Genomic DNA, 22403 nt, shown 5'->3' with positions numbered 1-22403 from the left:
CAAATCAGGGTGTCAGCAGGGTCAGGCTCCCTCTGAAGCTCTGAGGAGAACCCCTTCCTCCAGCAGTTCACAGCCTCCCAGGGCCTCTTCCCTGTGTGTGTGTGTGTGTGTCTGTGGCCTCTGTGTCTCTTCTGGAGATAACACCTGTCATACTGGGCTCAGGGCCTGCCTTCGTCCAGGACAACTGCATCTGAATTTAACTAATTACATCTACAAAGACCCTGTTTTCAAGTCAGGTCGTATTCTGAGGTTCAGAGAAGTCCTGAGTTTTGAGGGGACACTGCACAGTCCTCTGCATTGGGTTTTAACTGTACAGTCGACACAAAGCCCAACCAACTTCCCCAATGCTACTGTGTGTAGCGTTGCCCTTCCCCCACCACGCCCCACACTGCCAAGTGCTGTAATAAACCAGGACCCAGAAATTAGAGAGTTGAGCTAGAGATAACTTTAGAAAGCACCTAGCCAATGGCTGTTAATATCCTGGATACATATGAAAAGAACTAGGGACAGTTGGAAAATACCAGTGTCCAAGCCCACCCAATACAGAGATTGGGACGCAGTGGGTCCAACATGGTAGTTTTTAAAGCTGCCAGATGATTCTAATACGCAACCAGTATTGAAAAGCCACCCATTTAGCCCTACCCACAGTTTTCAGATGAAAGACATGAGGCAAACAAGGCTTCAGCCAACACCGTCCCCACCATATGCTATCACCTCCAAGCCTTGAAGTGTTAATTCTCCGCCCAAGTGGAAAGCTCTGTTCCCCTGTGTTATGGTTCAATATTAGTTGTCCCCCCAAATCTCAATGCAAGAAGACCTACAGGTGAAATGATGGCGCTGTGAGAGACTTAACCCAGTCAGTGAATTCACCGAGGAGTAACTGATGATGGGTGGAGTGTGGCTGGAGGAGGAGGGTCCCTGGCAGGGTGTGCCTTGGTCTTTGTTGAGCAGAGCTCTCTGATTCCTGGTGTGATCCTTGAGCCACTTCTCTCTACCATCCTCTTCCACTGTGACCTTCAGCCTTGCTTCAGGCAGAGGAATGGCGCTGACCTTCTAGCACCAAGACCTCTGAAACTGTGAGCTTCCAGATAACCTTTTCCTCCGACTGTACAGTTAAAACCCAATGTCGGTCTTTTGATCGCAGCAGTAAAAAAATCTGCTGAAGGCCCCTGAAAGTTGTCAGAACAAAATCCCTGTGATGTCCACACCATCACCTCGTAAGAGAGAAGCCAGGAAGACCTCAGCAACCACGGGCAAGATGGCGGCCATCTGGTGGTTGTCCCTCTGCCCTCATCAATCTGTGATGCATACCCATGACCTGTGGGATGACAGAGCACTTGTGCAGGCTTCGTAAACTGTGAAGTGCTGTGAAAATGTGCCTTAGCACTCTTATTCCTTCTTTTGTGATCCTCCAGAAGACTTTGTAAAGCTCCATATGTGTACACCTTGCCGACTTGCCCATTTGGTTTCCATTATAATGTGTTCTTCTGTGTCTCTCTGGCTGCTATCTTATTTCCTTGTATTTTAAAAGTAAGAATAATTTTATTACTTCTTTTTAATTTTGATGCATTTCAGTGATATACTCCATATAGCCAATTCTACTTTCCCTTGCCTGAACTAAGAAAAAAAGAAAAAGCCCAAGTATGCACTGACCTAAAATTTTCTTTCAAACAATACTCACTTTGGGGACCATTAAGTTATTTATGAGCTGCAAAAAAAATAAAAAATAAAAATAAAGAATAAAAATAAAATAAACCATGGGAATATTCTAATGGAGACATGGCAAGGCGCACTGCTCGGCATCCCCTTAGGCATGTCCCCAATCCATCTTCTTATTACTCCAAATCTGCTCCAAATGTGGGAGAACCCAAGACCATGGGGGATAGGAGTTCAAGTGACCTATGCAGACTTCTCTATCCCTCAGGTTATGACAGTTAAAAATTGAGAGCCAAGGAATCTTGTTAAAATTACTCGTTTGTCTTTTAGTCCAGTCCACACCTTTGGGAAAACCTGTTCAAATCCTAAGAGAACCACCACATGCATCTTAAATTTTGGGGCACATGGAATGACAAGAGCGAGCCAGTCTGGGTGGTCCTTCCCAGAGTGCCCATTAGGCCTCTGACCTCCCTGTTCACAACTCAGCACAAGGCAAGCTGGAGTTTCCAAAAAGCTCTGAGCCATTGGTGCATTTGGCTCTTAGGTGAGGGGGGTCACTGGGCTCACTGGGCTTGGAGAGGAGAAAGGGGGAGGAGGGGCCCAAGAGCTCTTTACAGATCCCAAAGGAACTGTCCACCAACCCCATCCGTCTTTTTCACAAATGTCAACCACTTCCATTCTTACCATGGAGTCTCTCGCTCCCCCTCTCCGCATGTGTGCGTGCACACACACAAACACACACACACACATACACACACGCACACACACACGCACGCGTGCACATGCATTTCAAGTCCTATTCCTGGAATCCCCAAGGCCAGAGTCTTTTCAGTTAGTTAGTTGTTTTCTGAGCAGGGAAACCTGGACAGAGGCTTCCCGGTGCACCTTTTTGTGGGTTTCTGCTGAAGCTGCCTTTTGGTTTGTGGAGAGGCGGCCAAGAGTCCTTTGCTAAGGAACACATTCAATTCCAGAATCCAGAAAAGGAACCCCAAAAGAGGTGGGGTTTGGTGACAGGCAAAGCTGAGCCTGGCGTCATAGTGACACAGGCCCAGCCCCATCACTGCCTTTGTCTCCTGCTCAGCTGGCCACATGGCTGAGCCCTGGACTGCAGCAATCCAGGGTCTGTGGCCCAGCTTCCCAGAAGGACCCAGTGTCCAGTCTGCCTAACTGCTTTGGATACTGTTAAAAGATGAAACCAAGTGGATGGATTTACTGGTTGCTTGGCAATAGACTCAGGAACGCTTCAGTAATGGGGACTGGGCTCCAGACCCACAGGCAGGAACCTCATCCCCTGCCATCCCTGCTCTCTGGCTCCACAACATGCAGCCCTGCTACCTCTCAGGGACAGGCCAAGGGCCCCAGAGGAAGGTTTGGGGTGCAGCCATGGGGTGCCTCCTCCCACCTATCAGTGCCACTGGGTGCCCTCAGGCCTATTCCAGAGGAGGAGGCCAGAGGACAGACGAGCTCAGGGAGGACTGCTGGCCCTAGGAGGCTCAGCTAAGGAGGAAAGGGGATGGGGATCACCGGATCTCAGATGCTCACCCCTTAGTAAGACCATCTTCACACAGTGTGAGCCCCCGGGGCATTTGGCTCCAAGGTCAGGGGAGCACTGGGCTCACTGGGCATGGAGAGGAGAAAGGTCCAGGAGGGCCCCAGGAGCGCTTTTCAATTCCCCTGAAGGCTACAAGGAAATGTCCACCCTCCCTGGCCCATCTGTTGGCACAGAGATTGGGCTCGGCATCTCTAGAGCAAGTTGTCAGCCTTAGGTGTGACAAGAAGCTCCCTGTCCTGGACAGGGCTTCCAAGGCAGGACTGGAAGTCACAGGACAGAGCAAAACCCCTTTCTATAGACACTCCACTAAACACATCAGAAAAACACAACCTGACCCTCAGGAGCCAGGGCTGGGACCAGAGTGCTCATTTCACACCTCACTTCCCTCCCCCTGACCTTTCGTCACATAGGCCACCCTGGGCCGACACCCAGAGGGCCAGACTGGGTTTGGATGAAGTCCAAAGACTGTGTCTGTATCGGACCAGAGGGGTCAACCCAACTCGTGCTTCAAGTTCTCTTGTCTCAAGGCCAGTTCATGAGAGGGTGAAATGAGGTGCCTGGCCTCAGGGGACGGGAGCAAGCGCCACCTAGTGGTGGAAGGAGGGACTGGCCTGGGTGGGCATGGGGCTCTGGCCTTAGACCAACAGACCACCCACTTTGATTTACCTGTTTCTTAGGACTGTGAGTAAATATTATGCCACGAAAAACAGTGTCTTCAGTGAGCAGGCTCCACAATGCAGCTACCCTCCATTGTTAAGCCTGACAGAAATCCAGACCAGCTCTACACACCTAGGTAGTCAGCAGAGACTGACCAAAGGGGACAGCTAGTGACCATTGTCCCTCAGGGGTGCTTGGTAGGGAGCCAGGAACTCAGCATTCACCTGTGTTCCGTCTCTGTGGAAATCTTGAGTCCATGTATGCTTGTGAACTCACATCTTGTGCACTTTGACAACCTGTTTTCAGGACTGTCACTGAATGAGAAAAGCAAGTAAGAGAAAAGGTAATTTGTATGCATTGTGGAGTTTACAGAGGTCCTCTAAATAGATCACCTCCTACACACCCGTGAGACATTGTTCCAGGTTCACAGATGAGAAGAGTGAGGCTAAGAGATTAAATGACCATTCAGATATATCCAGAGACATCTGGGGCCAGATTGAGGACCCGATGTCTGCTGGGAATTTCATTGTTTCATTTATTTCTTTTCTTAAGCATTAGTACTGCCTCAAAAATCACTCTAAGGAAGAGACCAGTGATATGTTTAGTTTGTTAGTACTTAATCCAGAAAATTAAAAGCGAATAAGTAAACACAAACTGTAGTGCTGTTTGAGTACACCCCTTTTTATAAAACCAAAGGAGCCTTCTCAGAAAAAGCTGTTCTTCTCTTTCTGGAACCTGGACTTATTCTGGACCCTAAAGAGGATCCAAAACATTGGAAGAGCTCTGGCAGGTGTTAGTTGTGAATATAGAAGGTAAGAGTTTAAGAACTGACCTAACTCAATTCATGAGTGTCAGCCTCACAGGGGGACAGAGCTCAGCAGACCAGCTAGACTAGGGGCAATCCTAGGCTAGCCACAGGGGGCCATTGTCCTTATCTTCTGACCAAGAGTACATTGCAGAGCATGGCAGAAGAGATCACAGAAGAGATGGGAGTTAGTGGTGGCGCCATCAAGAAAAATGACTTCTCTTCTAAAGAGCTGCTAGCCAGGCAGCAATGGCCAAGGGTCCCAGAAGCAGAATGTAAAGTGGAGGGTAATCCCCCAAAAGGGTGAAATGAATAGCACATAAAATCCCATTGGTGGCCAGCCCCAGCCCTTATTCCTCAAATAGATGGCTTCCCTCTCCTCCATGCAGTTCCACGCTTCTGAACAGACTTTCCCATGGACCTTGACTTGACCCACCTATCTCCATCATTTAGAGGCAAAAAATGGTCACCCTGGGTTCTCCCTGAGTAAATGGTCTTCTTTGAGGCAAGGGTTGTCAGAGACTCAGGTGGAACCCTCTGCAAAGGGAACAAGTGACCTTGTCAAGCCAGGACCACAATAGAAGGTGCCACCTCTGGGGGGGGGGTCCCTGAGCATACAGGCTCTCTCATGACCTGAACCCACATGTCTCTGTGAACAATTCAGCCAGTTCCTTTGTGACTGGGGGGCCACAGGTCTCCATCTGGTCTTTAAGTGGCTGTACCTTGCAATGAAATAACACACTAAACCAAGATCCAAAGGTCCAAAGAGAAATTGGAGAATGGAAGAGCTCAAACCTAATGCACGGTGTGGAAAGAGAAGTCATGCTGTAACTTTCATGTTCTTCCAATGATGGGACAGTTTCGTTCTTGCTATGGCCTGGATCTGGAATGTCCCCCCAAACCTCTTTTGTTGAAGTCTCCACTGCAGTAGAGTTGGGGAAGTGACTGGATCCTAAGTGTGAGGTGGTGGGATCTAGGCATATTAGGGCATGGCTGGGGGAAGTAGCCAATGGGGGTGTGTCCTTAGGACTCTATCTTGTCCCTGGTCCCTTCCTCATTCTCTCTCTGCTTGTTAGTTACTGTGAGCTGAGCAGCTTGCTCCCACCACACCCTTCTTCCATGATGTTCTGCCTCTGGTCAGGCCCAAAGCAATGGAACCAGCCAACCATGGACCAAATCCCCTAAAATCATGAACCCCAATAAATCTTTCCTCCTTTAATTTTGGTCACAGCAATGAAAAGCTGATCAACACAGTTCTCTTAACCATGGAACAGAAGATGGGTTTGGGGGTCTTAAAAAAAAGACACTCTCCTAAAGAATTCTTCCAAAATGTAACTATGAAACAGTGAAAGTGAAGACTGAGGTGCAGGCGTAAACTTGCTAAGACTGCTGGGGATCATACAAGGGATCCCTGAGCTCAGTCTGCAGCATGGGGTGAGGTGGGGTGGGCATGTGCCAGCACACACGTGTCCATGCCATGTGCGAATATGCCTTTGTAAACATGCTTGTGTGTGAGAAAGAGTAGGTATTGTGGCAGTGTTGTGAGCATGAGTGTGCATGTCTGGGTAAACACGTGTGTGCGTGATTGTGTGTGTTTCAGGGCAGTCTGTCCAAGGAGTGAAGGCTTTCAATTCCCAGATAAAGAGATACAAACTGGAAATTATCTATGAAGACCTCGTTCTCTCAAAACTCCTTTCCCAGCTTACCTCCTATCACTCATCCCCATTTTCTGAGGAAGAAATATCCAGAAAGCACAACCTTGTGATGCTCTTGTGTACCTTCTCAGCCTGCTGCCGGAGGGTCTGTGGTGAGAGGGGGTTTGTCGTTGTAACTGTTATTTGAACTTTGACTAAAAGGCAGAATGGAATCCTCTCTGGCCTGAGAACTTTTCACACAATTGGTCCAAAGAAGTATTCAGCATCTGTCCATATTTGCATTCTGTATGCTTTGAAGAACACACATTTTGTTTTAAAAACCAGTGTAGTAAAGATTTTAAACCAGGAGATTCACTTCAGAACACTTCTCACCTCTGCACAGGAAGAGATCCTTCTAGAGAACAGAAAGGGAACTTAGGGGAGGAGCTACTGACGGGGAGGAGCGGGTGATGGGGCGTGGCTTGGGCCAGGGGGCGGGGCTTGGAGGGGATGGGGAAGAAAAGGGAACTAGCAGCTTTAGGAGTGAAGCAGCCTGCAGGACCTCAATTTCAGTCATCTGGACAAAGACTGGTCACTTATACTGTCTTAGGCCTCCTTAAGTTTCCGTTCAAATGTCTTTGGGTCTCCTAGTTCCAATATGGATTATCTCCAAATACTGATCATCTCTGGTTCAAATTTGCTGTCACAATTTTAAAAGAAGCTCATAATATTCATTTTACTTCCTTATACCTAAATGGAGAATTCAAACTATAAAAATAAATAAATACGAAGAGATTGGCTCCATTTAAACGTTTTCATAATCTGTTTAATTTTTAAGGCACACGGAGTTTATGATCACGTTAACATCTAGAAGTATTAAAAGGCACTAGTGACACTGGTAGTCTACTCATTTGCCAAGTTGACATGTAACATTACAAAACTAGATTTAAAAATCTGATTTCTAACAGCTGTGGGACAACATGGACAAAGGTGACATATCTAGACACAACCGCCATAAACTCAACGTTGTTGACAAAGAAAGCCGACTTCTGGGATGAGATCCCAGCATCCCGTAAATGGGGAAAGAGTAGCCACCATATTGAAGGCTTTGCTTTTTCATGAGACATTTTTCACCAAATTCCAAAGTTGTGACCCTTAGTGCATTTTATTCTCTTTCAAACAAATCACCCACAGAGCAGGTGCATGCATGAAAGATGAGCATTTTAGCATCCACCACACACAACCAGCCATACCAGAAGGGTTTTTGTAAGATGCATGTGAATGTCCAGCAATAGACCTGAAAGGACTGTGAGTATGTAGGCGGCCCTCCATTCTGTCCTCTGTGCCTGAGGCTGGGGCGTAGCAGCCCCCCCACACCCACAGCTGTGATGTGTGTTGGTTACAGGGTGGTGGAGAGAAAGCCACAGACCCCCCAGGAACTCTCTGAGTCAATCATTTCCACTTCCTCCCTAACTGGACTATTTACCAGAACCGCCCAAGAGTAGTTACCATGAATTTGATCTCCTGGGTTTCCCCTGCCTGACCTCTAAATGAAATTAAAAAAGCAGAGAAGGGACAGTGACTGGGCTAGCCCCCACCACAGCATCATCACCAAAGAAGGGCCATGTTGGAGCTTAGAGAGCACAGTCATGAGAAAGAATCAAGGTGTGCTGGCTTCACACTGCAGCACAGGGCAGGGAGTCTCCAAGTTGTAGCTGGAATGAAGAGTCCCCGTGAACGCACAGTCTTTGCAAGAGGGGCCGGAGCAGAAGGAGGTACTGGAAAGGGAACCACAGGCTCAGAGGAGCATTCTCCTACTATGGCCCTGCTAGAATCAGAGGCGGCAGCACCTGGAGGCCAAGACAGTGAGGTTCCTTCTTGGTAGCTGGTGACTCCACAGCCTCTATGGGTCCCCCTCTCTTTAAAATCTGACCAAAAGTGTCCTCTGTAGCTCTGCAGTGTTGAATCTTTTTGTGTGTCTTAAGTCCTCTATGACTGACCATCAAGGAAAGACTTTAAAATGAACACAATACCATATAAAAATGAATGAAATTGTGTGTGATGCACATGTCGACATGCACAGAAGACAAAATTTGGAAGATGTTCACCAATCATTTATCAGTAATGAAGTGGAGTAAAATTATAGGAGATTGTTTTTACTTCCTTCCTTATATTCTCTGATGTTATCTTGAAGTATTAAAATGGGAGGGTATCATCTTTGCATTATAAAAACAGTATCTTCATCTTGAAAATACTTAATTATTAAATTAATAGTTAAGAAAAACCGACTACATATGATTATGAAAAGTATCAAAGACAAACCAACTCTTTAAAATTTGAAAGAACTGAATCCAAATCTAATTTGCTTTGAAACTTTCAACTGCAAAGTGCATTCCCTAAATGTCACAGATTATGAGGTCAGTGAATGCCAAAGATATAAATTAATATAGACTAGGCAACTGGTATGTTTAACAAAAGGTACTGGCATATTAAAGTTTGCCAATGAGTTGACAAATCATGAGGACACGTATCATTGGCCATTGAGCGGGTCCGGCTCTAGACGTTACTTTGCAAAAGATGGTGATTGAGGGAAATGCATGAAAACACGCTCTTTTGGAAACCTAGCTCATTCCTCTGAGGCACAGGACAGGAAGCACCCCGTTTCACTTCATTCTTTTTGCAACATCTGAATACGCATGTTCGATCTCCTGGTCGGCGGGACACGTGTTGGTGAACTCATCCCTAGCATAAGCATTGTCCAAGTATCTCCAGATGCCGGTCATTTCAGAAGGAAATTCAAAATCTCTGTATTTCTTGGCCACAATCTGAAAACAAAGAAGGAAATGATCAGTAAGGGGAAATCCACTAACGTAGGCCATCAAATCAGACCATCCATTCTCTGGACGCATGTTAACTCAATTCCTGATGTCATCCCACAGTCATTGGGGCTACCCACAGTCATTGGGGCTGGGGCTACCCACAGCGGCACTGTGACTTTGAATAGGGGACATCTTGAGTACAGGAAAGGCAGTGGAAGTACTGAATACCAAATGGTAGCTCCTGCAGTCCTGCCCATCCAACTGCCCTGCACTTCGTCGGCCAGTTGGTTTGTCCCTGTGTATGGGATTGTGTTCTTTTCACGCATTCTGCTACTGTGTCTTTTGGTACATAAAGATTCATGGTGAACCCTCAGTGTTAGATGGCGCCAGGAGCGCAGTAAAGTGCTCTCTTTTTCCTACTTACTAAGCCTTGCTACTGCAATCCTGAATACCTGTGTGTGAATCCCACAGGTCTCCATCATTCTGCCACTGAGCAGATCATTTGTGGACCCACCAGACAGATGGGATAGTTTCATGAGCAAAACAAGACACGAATCCCTCCCCTGATGGAGCTAATGGGTGTAAGAAAGGGCAAATGAGTGTGACCAACAGAGGACGGGTGTATCACACTGAGGACCGTATCAGTTTGCTCAAGCTGCCATAACGAGTACCACAAACTCGGTAACTAAGTACAACAGAAATTTCTTCCCTCACAGCCCTGGAAATCAAAACCAAGACATCAGAGGGCTCTTCTCCTCCGCAGGCTCAGGGAAGTGTCTGTGCGGTTTCTCTCTTAGCTCCTGCAGTTCCTGTGGCAGCGTGACTTGGGTCTCACACAGCGTTCTCCCTGCATGCAGGTCTGTCTCAAGTCCCCCCCACCTTTTTGCAAGGAAACCAGTCAGATGGGAGTGGACTCCACCCCACTTCAGTACGACTTCATCTTAACTTATTTCTTCCGCAAAGACCCAACTGCCAAATGAGGTCAGATCCGTAGATACAGGGGCTTAGACCCCCAACATAGGAATTTGGGGAGGGGGTAGAAACAATTCAACTTGTGGCAGGAAACCAGACCTACAAAAGGCCAGTTGTGCTTTGTCATCTCTCCTCCCTGGGATGTCTGAATGAGGCAAGCAAGGGATCAACCACCAATCAGATCTTCGGGACTTACTTCTGAGCCTCTGGAGACCAGCAGCCGTGGGTGCGGTGTAGCAGCAAATCAGGACCAGACAACGGTCAGAAGGCCTGATGTTGATGTAAGCAATCTGTTTCCCTTTGTCCACATTTGCTTGGTTTGCGTTTCTCTGCCTTTTTATTTCACCGTTTCTGAGTAAGTTTGCCGAGTAGTGTTCCTCTCATTGATGGAATCTTGTTTTCTATTTTCTGAAGGTGATTCTTTGTCCTCTTTCTGTTCTGTGTGATTCATGTGTGTTTCTCCCTTTCTGGTAACTCAGAGGGTCTGCAGTTCATGTTAACTCTTGTCAACTTTACATGCTGTCTGTTGCCTCCTGTCAAGGACAAATGCGGGGATTCGTGTGTCTACACTTCTGTCCATTTCTACTCCCTTATCCTCCTTCCAATGACTATAACGTCCAGGTTTGCTACCTTCTGACTATTCTGTTGCTATAACTGCTGTTTGGTCTCAATACCGTTTTAGAATTAAATAGGTTCTTCACCGTGTGTCCTTCTATATCACACAGCTTCTTTGTTCCTAGATTCTTATTTTTATTATTTTTATTTATCATTTTATTTCACCATATAGCTATTTTATTTTGTTTTTGTTTTTATTTTAGCAAGGAACTTCAGGTATCTATTCTACAATATGGAGAAAACATACCTTTGCCCACTGCCCCAGACACAACTGTTATGACCCCGGAGCTGGCCAGCAATACCCCTTAAGGCCCCATGTGGGGTTCTAAAGACAAATCAGAGCAGGAAAATGCTAAGCTTTCTTCCCCGTGCCATTATTTACGGAATTCACTTTTTCACTAGTAGCAGAAATTTTACTAAAAATTGGTCACTAAACTGACTTTTTGATATTTTTCCCTCTTAAATTTCTTTTCTAAATTATCTTCACTGCCCAACGACTTCTGCTTCTTATTTTCTTGTGAACACTGTTAAATGGCTTCAGATGGCTTATGTGACTGGAACTAGGAGTCTAGGTAGGAATTACAATTTGCCCAGATGTAAAATTCTTATATCACACATCCCAGTCTGTCCCTTAATTCTTTACAGATGCTAACCTCTATTTTATGATCTTTCTTATTTTTAATGTCGTGAAGATATTGGAGGTCAGTCTGAATTTCACCCCTCTGCAGGTCCTTGCTTTACCATGACTATGATTATGATGACTATGATTATCACTGTTGTTATGATCATTACCGTCTGCTACGGTTTGAATATGGTTCGGGTGTGTCATCCAAAGGTTCCTGTGTGGGAAGCGTGGGCCTCGGTGGGGAAGGACTGAGGGACCTTTAAGAGGAGGGGCCTGGTAGAAGACTATTGGGGGAACTGCCCCCAGAATGGATCAGGCAATTCTCATGTGACTCATTTGTTCTCTCAAGAAAAGTTATTATAAAAGAACAAGGCTGGCCCCTCCTTGCTCTCTGGCTTCCAGTCCCACCCTGTAACCTCTTCTCCTCACACACTCTCACCAGTGCTGCCTTGGGGGCCTCACCAGAGCCAAGCCAAGGCCCACACCAGGCCCTAGAATCTCCAAAATGGAGACTTAAATAAACTTCTTTGCTTCCTTCATGGCCCAGCCTCAGGTATTTCCTTATAACAATGGAAAATGGGAAAACTTCAGTACCCAGAAGGTTCTTTTGACTTCTCATAGCTCAATAGAGCATCACGTGTGTCTTACTGTGCTGACGTTCTGGGCTGTATTTCCCTAAATATTGGTACATAATTTAAAGCAGAGGTGCTGGTTGTTCTTTATTAAATAATTATCCCCTTGAAATCCATCCCTCTTTAAGTTTGTCTTTTTCCATTTTCTTTCTCTGTTCTCCTGTTTCCGCTCTGTGCACCTGGGAACCCTCGAACCCGCTTGGTCCCTTTTGTTCTTCTCCACTGGGTTTTGGATGACCTTCCGGACCCAGCCTCCGAATCCCTGGCCGCCTTCTGCTGCTCCCAACACGACCGTCTTCTCTGCGTTGACTTTATCTGTCTTTGCGTTTTGCCGTGCGCCCTGCCAGCCTGATTTCCACCCTGCTGCGGTATAGTCTCCAACGTCTTGGGTCTTGTCTTTGAGCTTTCTCTGGAAAGGCCCCCACTCTCTTTCATGTCTTGAGCCTGAGGAGAATCTGGAATGTTCTTTCATTGACTGGAAAAGGTCTTCCTCACATGTACGCTCTCCTCTGCCTTCCTCCTTTCCTCCGTTCCTTCTCTTTGTCCTTTTCCCTCTCCCCTGTCATCTCACAGGTGCACAGAGGTCCCACTTGGGTTCTTCCTGGTTATTAGTCACCTTTCATCAAGGAAGACTTACCATCCGACCACAGTGAGGCTCCTGGTATAGCACCTGCCTGGCATGGGGAAGGCCCTGGGTTCCATCCTCGGAACCAGGAAGGACTTTTTTTTTTAAGTGCAGAAGGTAAAAAGGAAGGTCGACAGGGCAAGTGGCAGATTGATTTGGGTGTGTGCCCTCAACCTCCAAACACTGTGCCCTGCTCTGTCCCCAAGGCACGCTGAGGTGAGCTGGGATCAGGTTAGGGCAGAGAAAGGGCACCCTCTCCTCGAAGATTCGGCAGGAGGTCACCATGGCTGAAAATGAAACTTCAGTCACTTATCATCTCGACTGGTTTGGGGGCTTGTTTCTTTTCTCTGATCAGCAGAGACCAAGCAGAATACCACTTCCTTCTCTCCCCCTGCTCCATCTCCCCTCCAAGTGGTACCTGGCTGGGTCTCAGGCTGGAAAGATGGCCCTCCATCCGTCCGTCCACTCCTCCTCCCAGAGAGCACGGTTCCAAAGGCTCCAGATGCCTGTCCCCTCTTCCCTGACCCTGAGGCAGCTCACCCTGGAGGAGGTTTCTTAGTCTTCAGTGGGCCATCTGTCTTCGCTGGTCCTTTTATAAAAGATGAAGCTAACATTCTATTTTTTTTATATTGTTTTTTCTGGGTTTCAGGAAGGGGAATAAATTATAAATCCCTTCACTCTCATCTTTTACCATAATTCCCCTAGATTGATTCTCATTTCCTTTCAGAAGTACTCCATCCTGGAAGGTCATTAAGCCGTATGGGATCTTGAGTGCTAAATGGCTTTAAAGATTTTGCAGCTGGGTCTGATCCTGAGCCACGGCTGCTTTCTCTCACTCCGAAGCTCACCGCTTCTACGGAAACGTAAAGCAGTGTCTTCCACAGGCGCTCACCCAGTGGCCACTGACGCGGGTTGGGATATTCTCCCTGCTCAGGCTCCGTGTGCCTCTGCGAGCACTCCTTACCCAGCGAACGCCCAAACGCATTCGCTGAAAGGGACCAAGTTGAAACACAGTGACATAAATACCTGTTGGAAAGCTGTTCCCAAATTCAGCAGCTTTTAGGGGACTCAGTTGCTTCACTTAGAGGTCGGAGACCAGGGCAGTGGCAAAGCTATGGAAAGGACACTCCCTTGAGGGACCTGCGTCATCTCCAGACCTGCATTTGGATGGCTATCCCTCAAGCATGACAGGTGCAAGAGAAGAGGGAAGGTAAACAGGGCAAGACAAAGAGGCAAAGAGGCGGAAAGAAGAGATGCAGCTAAGAGAGAGTGGCGAGGCCAAGGAGTGGAGCAGGCAGGAAGGACGCTGGTGGCCCCCCCGGGAACAGCGCCACACACCAGGCGAACCTGAAGCGTCATTCCAGGCGTCAACTAAACGCGCTGTTAGAACACAGTCTCGACTTGCGCTTCCTGTGTCTCGCCCATCACCCCAAGGTGATGGGGTGATGCCAAGGACCTTGCTCTGCACCTGGTGGGGTTGTAACCACCCAGATGCCCGAGAACAAAGCATCAGCTTCTCCCTGAGGTATCTGAGAACCCAGCAATAGAAACAATGACAAGAACAACATCCCTGAGTGCTAGAGAGGCGGAGAGCACTGCTGAGAGACAGCAGCCACCCAGGAGTCCAAGCTGGGGGCTCTCCGCCCAGAAACCCCGGGGCTGCCCCTGGAAGTTCTGGTTTAGTCGGTCCGATTGGAGGACATGAATGTCTAAAAAGCCCCCAAATAATTCTCCTTTCTTCTAACACTGGAGGACCACTGTCTGGAGAGTCTTCAGATCCCAGTAACTTAGAACCCACAACCCTCCCATCATGGGAAGGCAGCACCAACCACGGCAGGGGCCAAGTCAGGGAGCTGCCTTACATCATCCACAGTGGACTGAGGTCACAGTTAAACAGCCCCAGCTTCCAGGCATCACCGCCAGGCCTCAAGCCACGGAGACCCCCTGTTCCTGCCCAGATTCCTTCAGTGTAACTTCCTCAGGCCGAGAAGGTCAGACGGACAAGAGCAGCGAGGACAGAGGGTCAGGGGCCAAGTTCACAGGTACCTCCTGGGAACATTTGGGGCCCTTTGTTCCTCTATCTGAAACTTGTGGCTTGGCCACCTCGAACGGAAATGAGCTCGTTTTTCAATTTGAGAGTCCACATTTCAGGTGGTCGGAACGTCTGGCCCAAACACACAGCAAAGCCTCATTCAGGCATGGGGCACGGGTTTGGGGAGGAAAGACGGACCTTAATGATATGGAGCTTGGGTAAGAGGTTGCAGTCGGCCAGCGTGAGCTCATCCCCGTCCAGGAACTTCCTCCCGGAAACAGCCACCTCCTCGGTGCTGTAGGCATTGATCTCATCCGGCAGGGGACTAGTCAAGTAATTGTCCAGCTTCTTCAGGGCCCGCAGCAGGTTCTTCTCATAAACTGAAACAGAGAGGCCAGGAATCACTAAGACAGGCCGTGCCACGTGGGGCCACTTCTCACTAGCCATGAAGGAAGGTGGCTGTCGCCGCTCCTTCCTGACAGGGACAGCCAGGGATGGGCACGGGGATGGAAAGACGTGGAGGAGGAGGCAGTGTCTGAATGACAACTCACTCCCCCTGAAGAATCACTCTGCTGCCTACACAACTTGCAACTTCTGGAGTGCATCCATTTATCCAAAAAATAAAATGAAACAAGATACTCATGGAAAGCTCACGTGGGGTGGGCCCCATTTCAAACCACTCCTGCGGTCCACCAGGAAACACCTGGGAGGTGAACTTTTCCCCTAATGATATCATCTCCCGGTTCCCAGCCCCTAGAAGAAGCCATCAGTGTCTTGAAACCCAGGTGCGGAGCTGAGGGTGGAGTGCGGCTTCCTCATTTCCAGACTCCCGTCTCTACCCTCAGTGCCCAGGTCCGACTGGGCTGCACTGGAAGCCGCGTGGAGGTCCACGCGGAAACAGGACGGGAAGATGGGAGGAGGTACTCACTCTCGTTGGCATCCTTCTTGGTATTTTTAATAAATGCTGAGAATTTGGCAAACACGTCATTTCCTGCTGAGTTGGATTCAGGGTGTTGGGGCCCCAGCTTAGGGTACCTTGAAAAGTTCAAAATTGGAGGATCACAGGTAAGCAGTGTTTGTTAGGCTGACACACATAGGGGAAGTGGATATAAAAAGGGAAACCCCTCCTTGGCTGTTTTCCTGATTTTTTTCGTTTTCAAGGTTGAGAAGAAACATAAGTTGGAGGAATCACACTGGACTGAGAGTTTTGGCCCTGACAATGACCAGTCCTGAGACCAAGGGCATGGGGAGGCCTTGCTGGCCTTAACTTCCCATCTAGTCCAGTGGAGGAGATAGACTAGAAGGTTCCTCCCCGTCCACTGCTCCGTGGTGCTTCATCCTAACTCACCCCTTGGCTGCCAGCTGCGAATCTGAGGGACGGCTAACTGCGCATTTTGGATCTAAATGTCCTCCAAAGGCCCATGTTAAAGACTTGGTCTGCTGCACTATTGGGAGGTGGTGGAACCTTTAGGACACGGGGCTTAGTGGGGGGAGCTGGGTCACTGGGGACTTGCCCTTGAAGGGGATATTGGGACCCCGGCCCCTCCTCTTCCTCGCACTTTGGCTCCTGGCCACCGGAGGTAAACGGGCCTCCACTGCCCCGTTTTTGCCATGATGCACTGTGCTGACCGCCATCCAAAGCAGCAGGGCTCAGCAACCATGGACGGAAACCTCCGAAACCATGAGCCAAAATAAACCTTTTCCCATATGAGGTTGATTATCTCAGGCGTCTTGTCATAGTGATGGAAAGCTGGCGAACTTCACACCATGGACACCTCCCCCCCACCTCCCGCCATCCCACGTGAAGGGGCAAGGGGTGTGCACAGAGCAGTGACGCCCAAGCTACCTTAACTCAAGGCTCCTGATCTGGCCCTGTGCCTCCTGGGGCCCCTCATGACCAAAGAAGGAAGTGCCGGGGCCACAGAGAACCAAACCCCCGTCCATCGGGGCCACGCGCCTGCAGGCTGTGAAGAGGGCTTTTCGGAGGCCTACCTCGGGGGAGCCAGCTTCTCCTCCAAGAACTCCTCGATCTTATTCACGTCCGTCTGGACTTCACCATCAAAAGTCATAAAAGGTGGGTTCGCCCCGGGAGCCAGGTTCTGCAGGTCCGCGGGTTTCCTGGGGAGAGGGAGCATCAGACTGTGCGTGTGTAGCCCTGAGCCGCTCTCTAGGCTTAGCAGTGTCCTCCCCGGCTTACAGACCCATCCTTCAGAATGCTCATAAGACTGCGGGTTTACAAAAGGGCCACCAACGTGGTGACGAACGTGAAGACACGCGTCAATAAAGGCCAGGCGGGATTTGCGCCCTCGTGGCCCCTTTCTGGATACAGAGGGGGAAGGGTTAACTTTGCCAGTGTCCTCAGCTGGGAGCAGCGCTCAGCCAGGCATCTAGAGGTACGTGGCTGACCCCGATGTGGGACAGCAGGTGCCTTAGGGTCACCAACTCCCACTCCTTCCGGATGACAGCCCGGCTGCTCTGAGAGCTACGCGGCTTGGCCCCTATCCAGGCTCCTGCGGAGGATGGACACACCGCCGATCTCTCCCCCGGGTCCTAGGGACATGTGGGGTGGCGGTGGGGGGATCAGGTTCCATGATTTCAGCAACGCAGAGGCTCATCTTACCTTTTCAGGTCCACCGTCGTCACATTGAATATGACGCCCTTTAGCCAGAGAATCATAAAGAGACGCTGAGAAAACGGGCAATTTCCAATGCTCTCGCCATCGTACCCGGCCTGCACATGGAAAGAGGTCTTGATCTGAGCCGGGCTCACCGTGGTAAGTGTGGGCACACGGTCATCATGAGTGTTTGCCCATGCTCACGACCCTCTAAGCAGCCTTCTGAGGCCATTTGAACTTGGCATCTAGGGCACAGTAGAGGTGGGTGTGGGGGGGAGGGAAGGACAGACTTTCCCTCCTTCCCGCCCCCTCCCTCACCACTTCCTGCCTCCCTGGGCCTCAGAACAGCAGTTCACAGAGAGAAGAGCAGTGAGCAGGTTCTCCCTCCATTAGCAAAGACAGAAAAGAAGGACACCCTCTTTCCCTCCATGACGCGATCCTCTCCGAGGGAGGACGAGCTTGCTTTAGAGGCGAGCCTGCACCGTGCCACCAGCTCGGCCAGTCTGCACGGAGCTCGTCCCTGGGACCAGCTTGGGATTATGGGAGCTCGAACATCCGTGCACACAGCAAGACCGGCCTCTCCCCTCTTCTGACTCATGGGGGTGGGAGACAGGAGGCAGGAAGCACTTGGACCAAGAAGACAGAGCATCACCGGTTGGTCCTGAGGCAGAGGGATGTAAAACCACCCCTTCCCAGTGACCTCCACCCACACCCCAACACAGACACTGAAACCCACTGAACCCCTGGGGCTCCTGCAGAAGACCAAGGCAGGTGTTGGGGAAGATGGTTGTGGGGCTTTGCAATTCCTAGTGAGAGATCAAAAGATAACAAGGGACGTTCTGGACTCTTCTTCCCTTTCCATCTCTTCCACCTTGCAAACCTCTGGCACGGTCAGGGCACTAGTAACACAACACGCTGCTAAAAAAGGCAAGGGGTGGGGGGTGCCTTGAACACATCCTTGTTTCTGCTGTGGCTTGGACACATTTGTGCTCCAGACGTTCACGTGCTGGGAGTCTGGTCCCCAGTGTGACAGTGTTGGGAGCTGCTGTGGAACCTTTGAGAAGTGGGGCCTCGTGGAAAGTGAGGAAGTCACTGGGACATAGGCTCAGAAGGGACTAACTATCAGAATGAGTTCTCATGACAGCAAGTCAGTATAAAGACAGCAAGACCAGGCCCTCCCTGCTTCCTGGACTCTTGTCTCACCAGGTGACCTGCATGTGATGCCATCTGTCACAAGGCCCTCATCAGAGCCAAAAGCAGACGCCAGTGCCATGCTCATGGGACGACAGAACCGTGAGCTAAATAAGCCTCTTTTCTTTATACAGTCCCCAGCCTCAGGCATTTTGTTATTGCAACAGAAAACAGACTAATACTTCATGCCCACACCCAGCCAGCCTTTAATTACAAAAGCCTAGCCACATTCAATACTCGAACTCCATTTCTGCCATATACAAACAAAAGAAAGTTAAGGACACCACACCGTTCCAGGTAGACAACAACAGGAAGACAGGAGGCAGCAAGTGAATTGCTTGTTTGCAAAGTGAAGGAAAGAAAAAAGATGGCTCAGGAGAATTAGACAACTTCAAGAGTACCCCGGAGCTGATTCCCTGACTTTGGCGGCTCTAAGAAACTTGGAGAGGTTATTAATGACTGATCAATGGACAAAAGACCATTCATGAATGTCCCTGCAGATAAAGAGGATAAACAGTGGACAACCCAATTTTTAAGAAACTTGGTCAGCCTCCACAAGACAGGGAACCCAGGGGGCCAACGAGTACATGAAGGGTTCTGAACATCATTAGACGCTGGGGCAATGCCAACAGGAGGTGCCACCGTGCACCTGGCAGGTGGCTAGAATCTAAAGGTCTGACAACGCCTACAAAAATGCAGAGTGACTGTCATTCCCATGAATGACACCACCTGGTGTCAGGTAGCACCAACTGGTGTCGGGAGAGCTCCTGGGGTGAACTGTAGCGCTTACCAGAGTTAAGCACACATTAACCCTGTGACCCAGTAATTCCATTCCAGAAAGAAACGAGTGCTTATGGGCACCCCAAGACACTTACGCCAATGTTCTTTGCAGCTTTAGTAGAACAGCCCAAACCTGGACATGACCCATATTCCATCACAGCCAAATGAGCAGGCCCGCTGAGGCCCAGTCAGACAAGAGGATACCACGGCACAACGCAAAACAACAACGAGCTGTCGCAGCACACAGCAGGGTGGCCACCTCGCACCAGCGCAACGTGGACCGGCAGAAGCAGACGCAAGAGTCCCACGTAGCTCAGGCTTAAGTGCAAGCTCAGGGAAAGTCTTGTGAGGGTGACCTCAGAACCACAGGTGCCCTAGGAAGATGGCACCCTAGGATGGGGCCCTGCAGGGAGCCCTCAGGGTGGTGGAAACACTCTCCACCTGGTCCAGGTGATGGCTACCAGGTGTAAGGTTGGAGTCCTTACTGAATGCTAACTTTTAAAAATATGTATTATTTTTTTAAAAAACAAGGGAGTGGGATTCAGGGGGCTCTTGTACGGGGCCCAGCAATCTCAATTCTTAAGAAGCCAAGGTGATGTAATGCTGGTGGGGCCAGATCCACACCAGAAGTGTGGCCGTCACTCAGGGTAATGCCACTGACGCCCAAGAGGACTGTCAATGTGTGAGGCGGAACCAGGAGAATCACCCCCCCTCCAGCTGGATGATCCAATGATAAGAAGACTCCCAAAGCTTTCTCATTAGCGAAGACAGCTGCACACACGGAGATGACAGCCAGACTTAATCCACCTGACGAGGCGCCAACAGCCCTGGATGGCAGAATTCAGAGTCCCCCAGTTCCGAGTCTGGGCTCCTCCGCACCTCTCTGCCCTCCCACTCTCACTTTCTGGAGACGGCATTTATTTGCCTGTTGGCCTGTTACAAGGGAGGGTCTGAGAACGCGCCAGTCTGTGGAGTGGTAGGAGCCTGGCGGATGTGTATCTATCCAGGTTCTCACGACCACTCCCTAGAGACCTGAACCTCCGCCCTGTATTGCCCACCCGAGGCCACTCCTGCCTCAGGGCCCTGCATCCTGTGGCCCTCTTGAAAGTGCCCCCCCACCCCCCGCCGTGTCTCCTGCTGCAGAGTGAGCCAGGGGAAGCAGAGAAGGAGCCAGACAAAACTCCCAGGGGCTTGCTGCTTGGGGGCCCTCTCCAGCTACGGCCCCCCCCTGGCTCAGCAGCCTGCTTAGCTCCCCCAGGTTGGGGCAGTCAAGCCAAGCAGAGGGGGAGGGGGAGGAAAGCACAGGACACGGAGTCACATAGTCTGGCCAGTCCTGACTTGCTCTGCAGCTTTGAAACCTCTTATATCTGTAATAGCTACACTAAGCCCAGGAAAGTCTAAAATCAGTGCTGCAGAGTGGGGCGGTTGTTTCCCTCCCAAGATAACCTGCCTCCCCAGCCTTGGGAATCCTGGTAGATCTCATCCTCAGTGCAGCGAAATCCCTGCTGAGCTCCGTGCCATCCTGCCCCGTGGTGGAGCGTCCTCCCTAAGCTCACCTTGACAAAGAGCTCTGTGTCTACAAAGGGCCTCCCCCTGCCCAGCCACCGAGCAGAGCATCTGGAGAATAAGCAGACGCACCGTTCTCTGCCTTGCTCTGTCTCAGTTCTCTCCAACTCAAGTCAGGGTTTCCTTGCAACTGTCCCTACCATTTCCTGAAGTCTGGCTGCTGCTTCTTTGGAAGGACTAGTGGGGCTGGGAGCCATCGATTTCTTTAAAAAAAAAAAAAAAAATCAAAGCTGCCTCTGCCATCCAACTGGAAAAACTTAGCAGGCTGCTTCTGTGCTCTGTGACTGGGGCAACACACCTGGCCAGAGGGCAGGACCCTGCTCTGCAGGGCTGCAGACCCCGGGCTTCGAAGTGTGATGGAAGTTTCGCCTGTTCGTTTTGTCCCAGCGTGGGGCTAGTAAACTCAAGGCCGTCAGGCATTTTAGAAAAATTAGCTAGTAGCTGCTGCGACTGCCAATAAAACAGGATTTACATATCCAGAGTTGCCTCATCTTAAATTGCTCTAAAAAATTTTTTTTCCTGTCTCCGTCTGTTGTAAATGAGGGGGTTACGGGAACATGGTGGGAGTGACGAGGACGCCTCGCTGCCTAATTTTATTACTTTAATGCGCTTCAGTGCTAGGAGGTGCCAGCCAGGATAAAGGCAAAGATAGGCCATCTCCACGGCCCATTATGGAGCAATAATGGCAGCGGAGCACCGAGGTCGCGTTCATTAACCAGAGGAGATGATGGGATAAATAGACGCATATTAGGAGAGTAACTGACACTGCTGTCATCATCGGGACGCTCTACCCTGTGAAGTTTTATTTTCCAATGCTGAATCCACGCGCCCCCACCCCCACCCCCACCCCCAGCTAATTGCACTCTGGACTCACATTTCTCAGCAGGGTTCTCAGCCTGCAGGGGAAGTTTCTGTATGTCTACGTTTCTGATAAGATCAAATTAGGCAGTTTGAGAGATCAGAGTGTCCCGGGTTTCCAGCCGAGACCTAGGCACTTGGATAACCGGGGACTGAATGTTTGCCATTCAGTTTTGACTCTTTTGAGCATCTGCAATAGCAATTCTGCAGAGAAGAATTCTGGATGCCTCGGGCAAATTCTGAGAAACTCTGCTTGCAACCGATTCCTACTGCGGCTTCGAGAATGTTGGGAACTCTGCCAGGTTCCAGCCTGCACCCCCCCCACCCCCCACAGGAGTCCCCTAAGTGTGAATGGGAAGGGTCCGAATGGCAGTGCCAAGGTCAGCAGCTGGTGCCCGTCACAGGCCCTCTCAAGATCAGAGCCTCTCCCACTTCTCTGCCACACCGACGCCACTCCAATTTGTGGAAAAGATTCATTTTTAATTTCCTATAAGCATCTTTTGCTTCAGGCCAATGACCTCCCTAATGAGTTCTTGGTACCGGGCACCATCCACACCACCACCTTCCACCAAAATGACCTCGTGCCCACGGCTGCCTTTGAAGGACCGAACAGACCCAGACATCCAAGCGCACAGCTGACGGGGTGGTGACCCTCAAGAGAACCTCAGCCGCCCCACAGCATCCCACCCCCTCATTTCCCCTAGAGTAGGCCACACCCACCACCTTGACCCCCCAACTTCTTGGTTCTACCTTCTTTCTAGAAATTTCTG

At 49.8% G+C, this 22403-nt stretch overlaps 1 protein-coding gene across 3 annotated transcripts in view; it reads right to left on the bottom strand.

Annotated features, from left to right (window-relative positions):
* Window positions 1-7108: 7108 nt before the first annotated feature.
* Window positions 7109-22403, bottom strand: part of Clic6 (chloride intracellular channel 6) — a 41915-nt gene continuing 26620 nt past the window's right edge. For all 3 annotated transcript variants that reach the window (XM_005323595.4, XM_040287019.2, XM_078044594.1), the window contains exons 2-6: window positions 17245-17354; window positions 16617-16742; window positions 15553-15659; window positions 14823-15004; window positions 7109-9129 (exon numbers count right to left, since the gene is read on the bottom strand). In XM_005323595.4, the coding sequence (XP_005323652.2) occupies window positions 8968-9129; window positions 14823-15004; window positions 15553-15659; window positions 16617-16742; window positions 17245-17354 (687 nt within the window). In that variant the 3' untranslated portion in view covers window positions 7109-8967. The remainder of the gene's footprint in view (window positions 9130-14822; window positions 15005-15552; window positions 15660-16616; window positions 16743-17244; window positions 17355-22403) is intronic.

Source organism: Ictidomys tridecemlineatus, chromosome 3 (genome assembly GCF_052094955.1).
Source record: "Ictidomys tridecemlineatus isolate mIctTri1 chromosome 3, mIctTri1.hap1, whole genome shotgun sequence".
NCBI lineage: Eukaryota > Metazoa > Chordata > Mammalia > Rodentia > Sciuridae > Ictidomys > Ictidomys tridecemlineatus.
Note: the sequence above shows the minus strand (reverse complement) of the source record. Positions and strands in the feature narration are given on the sequence as shown.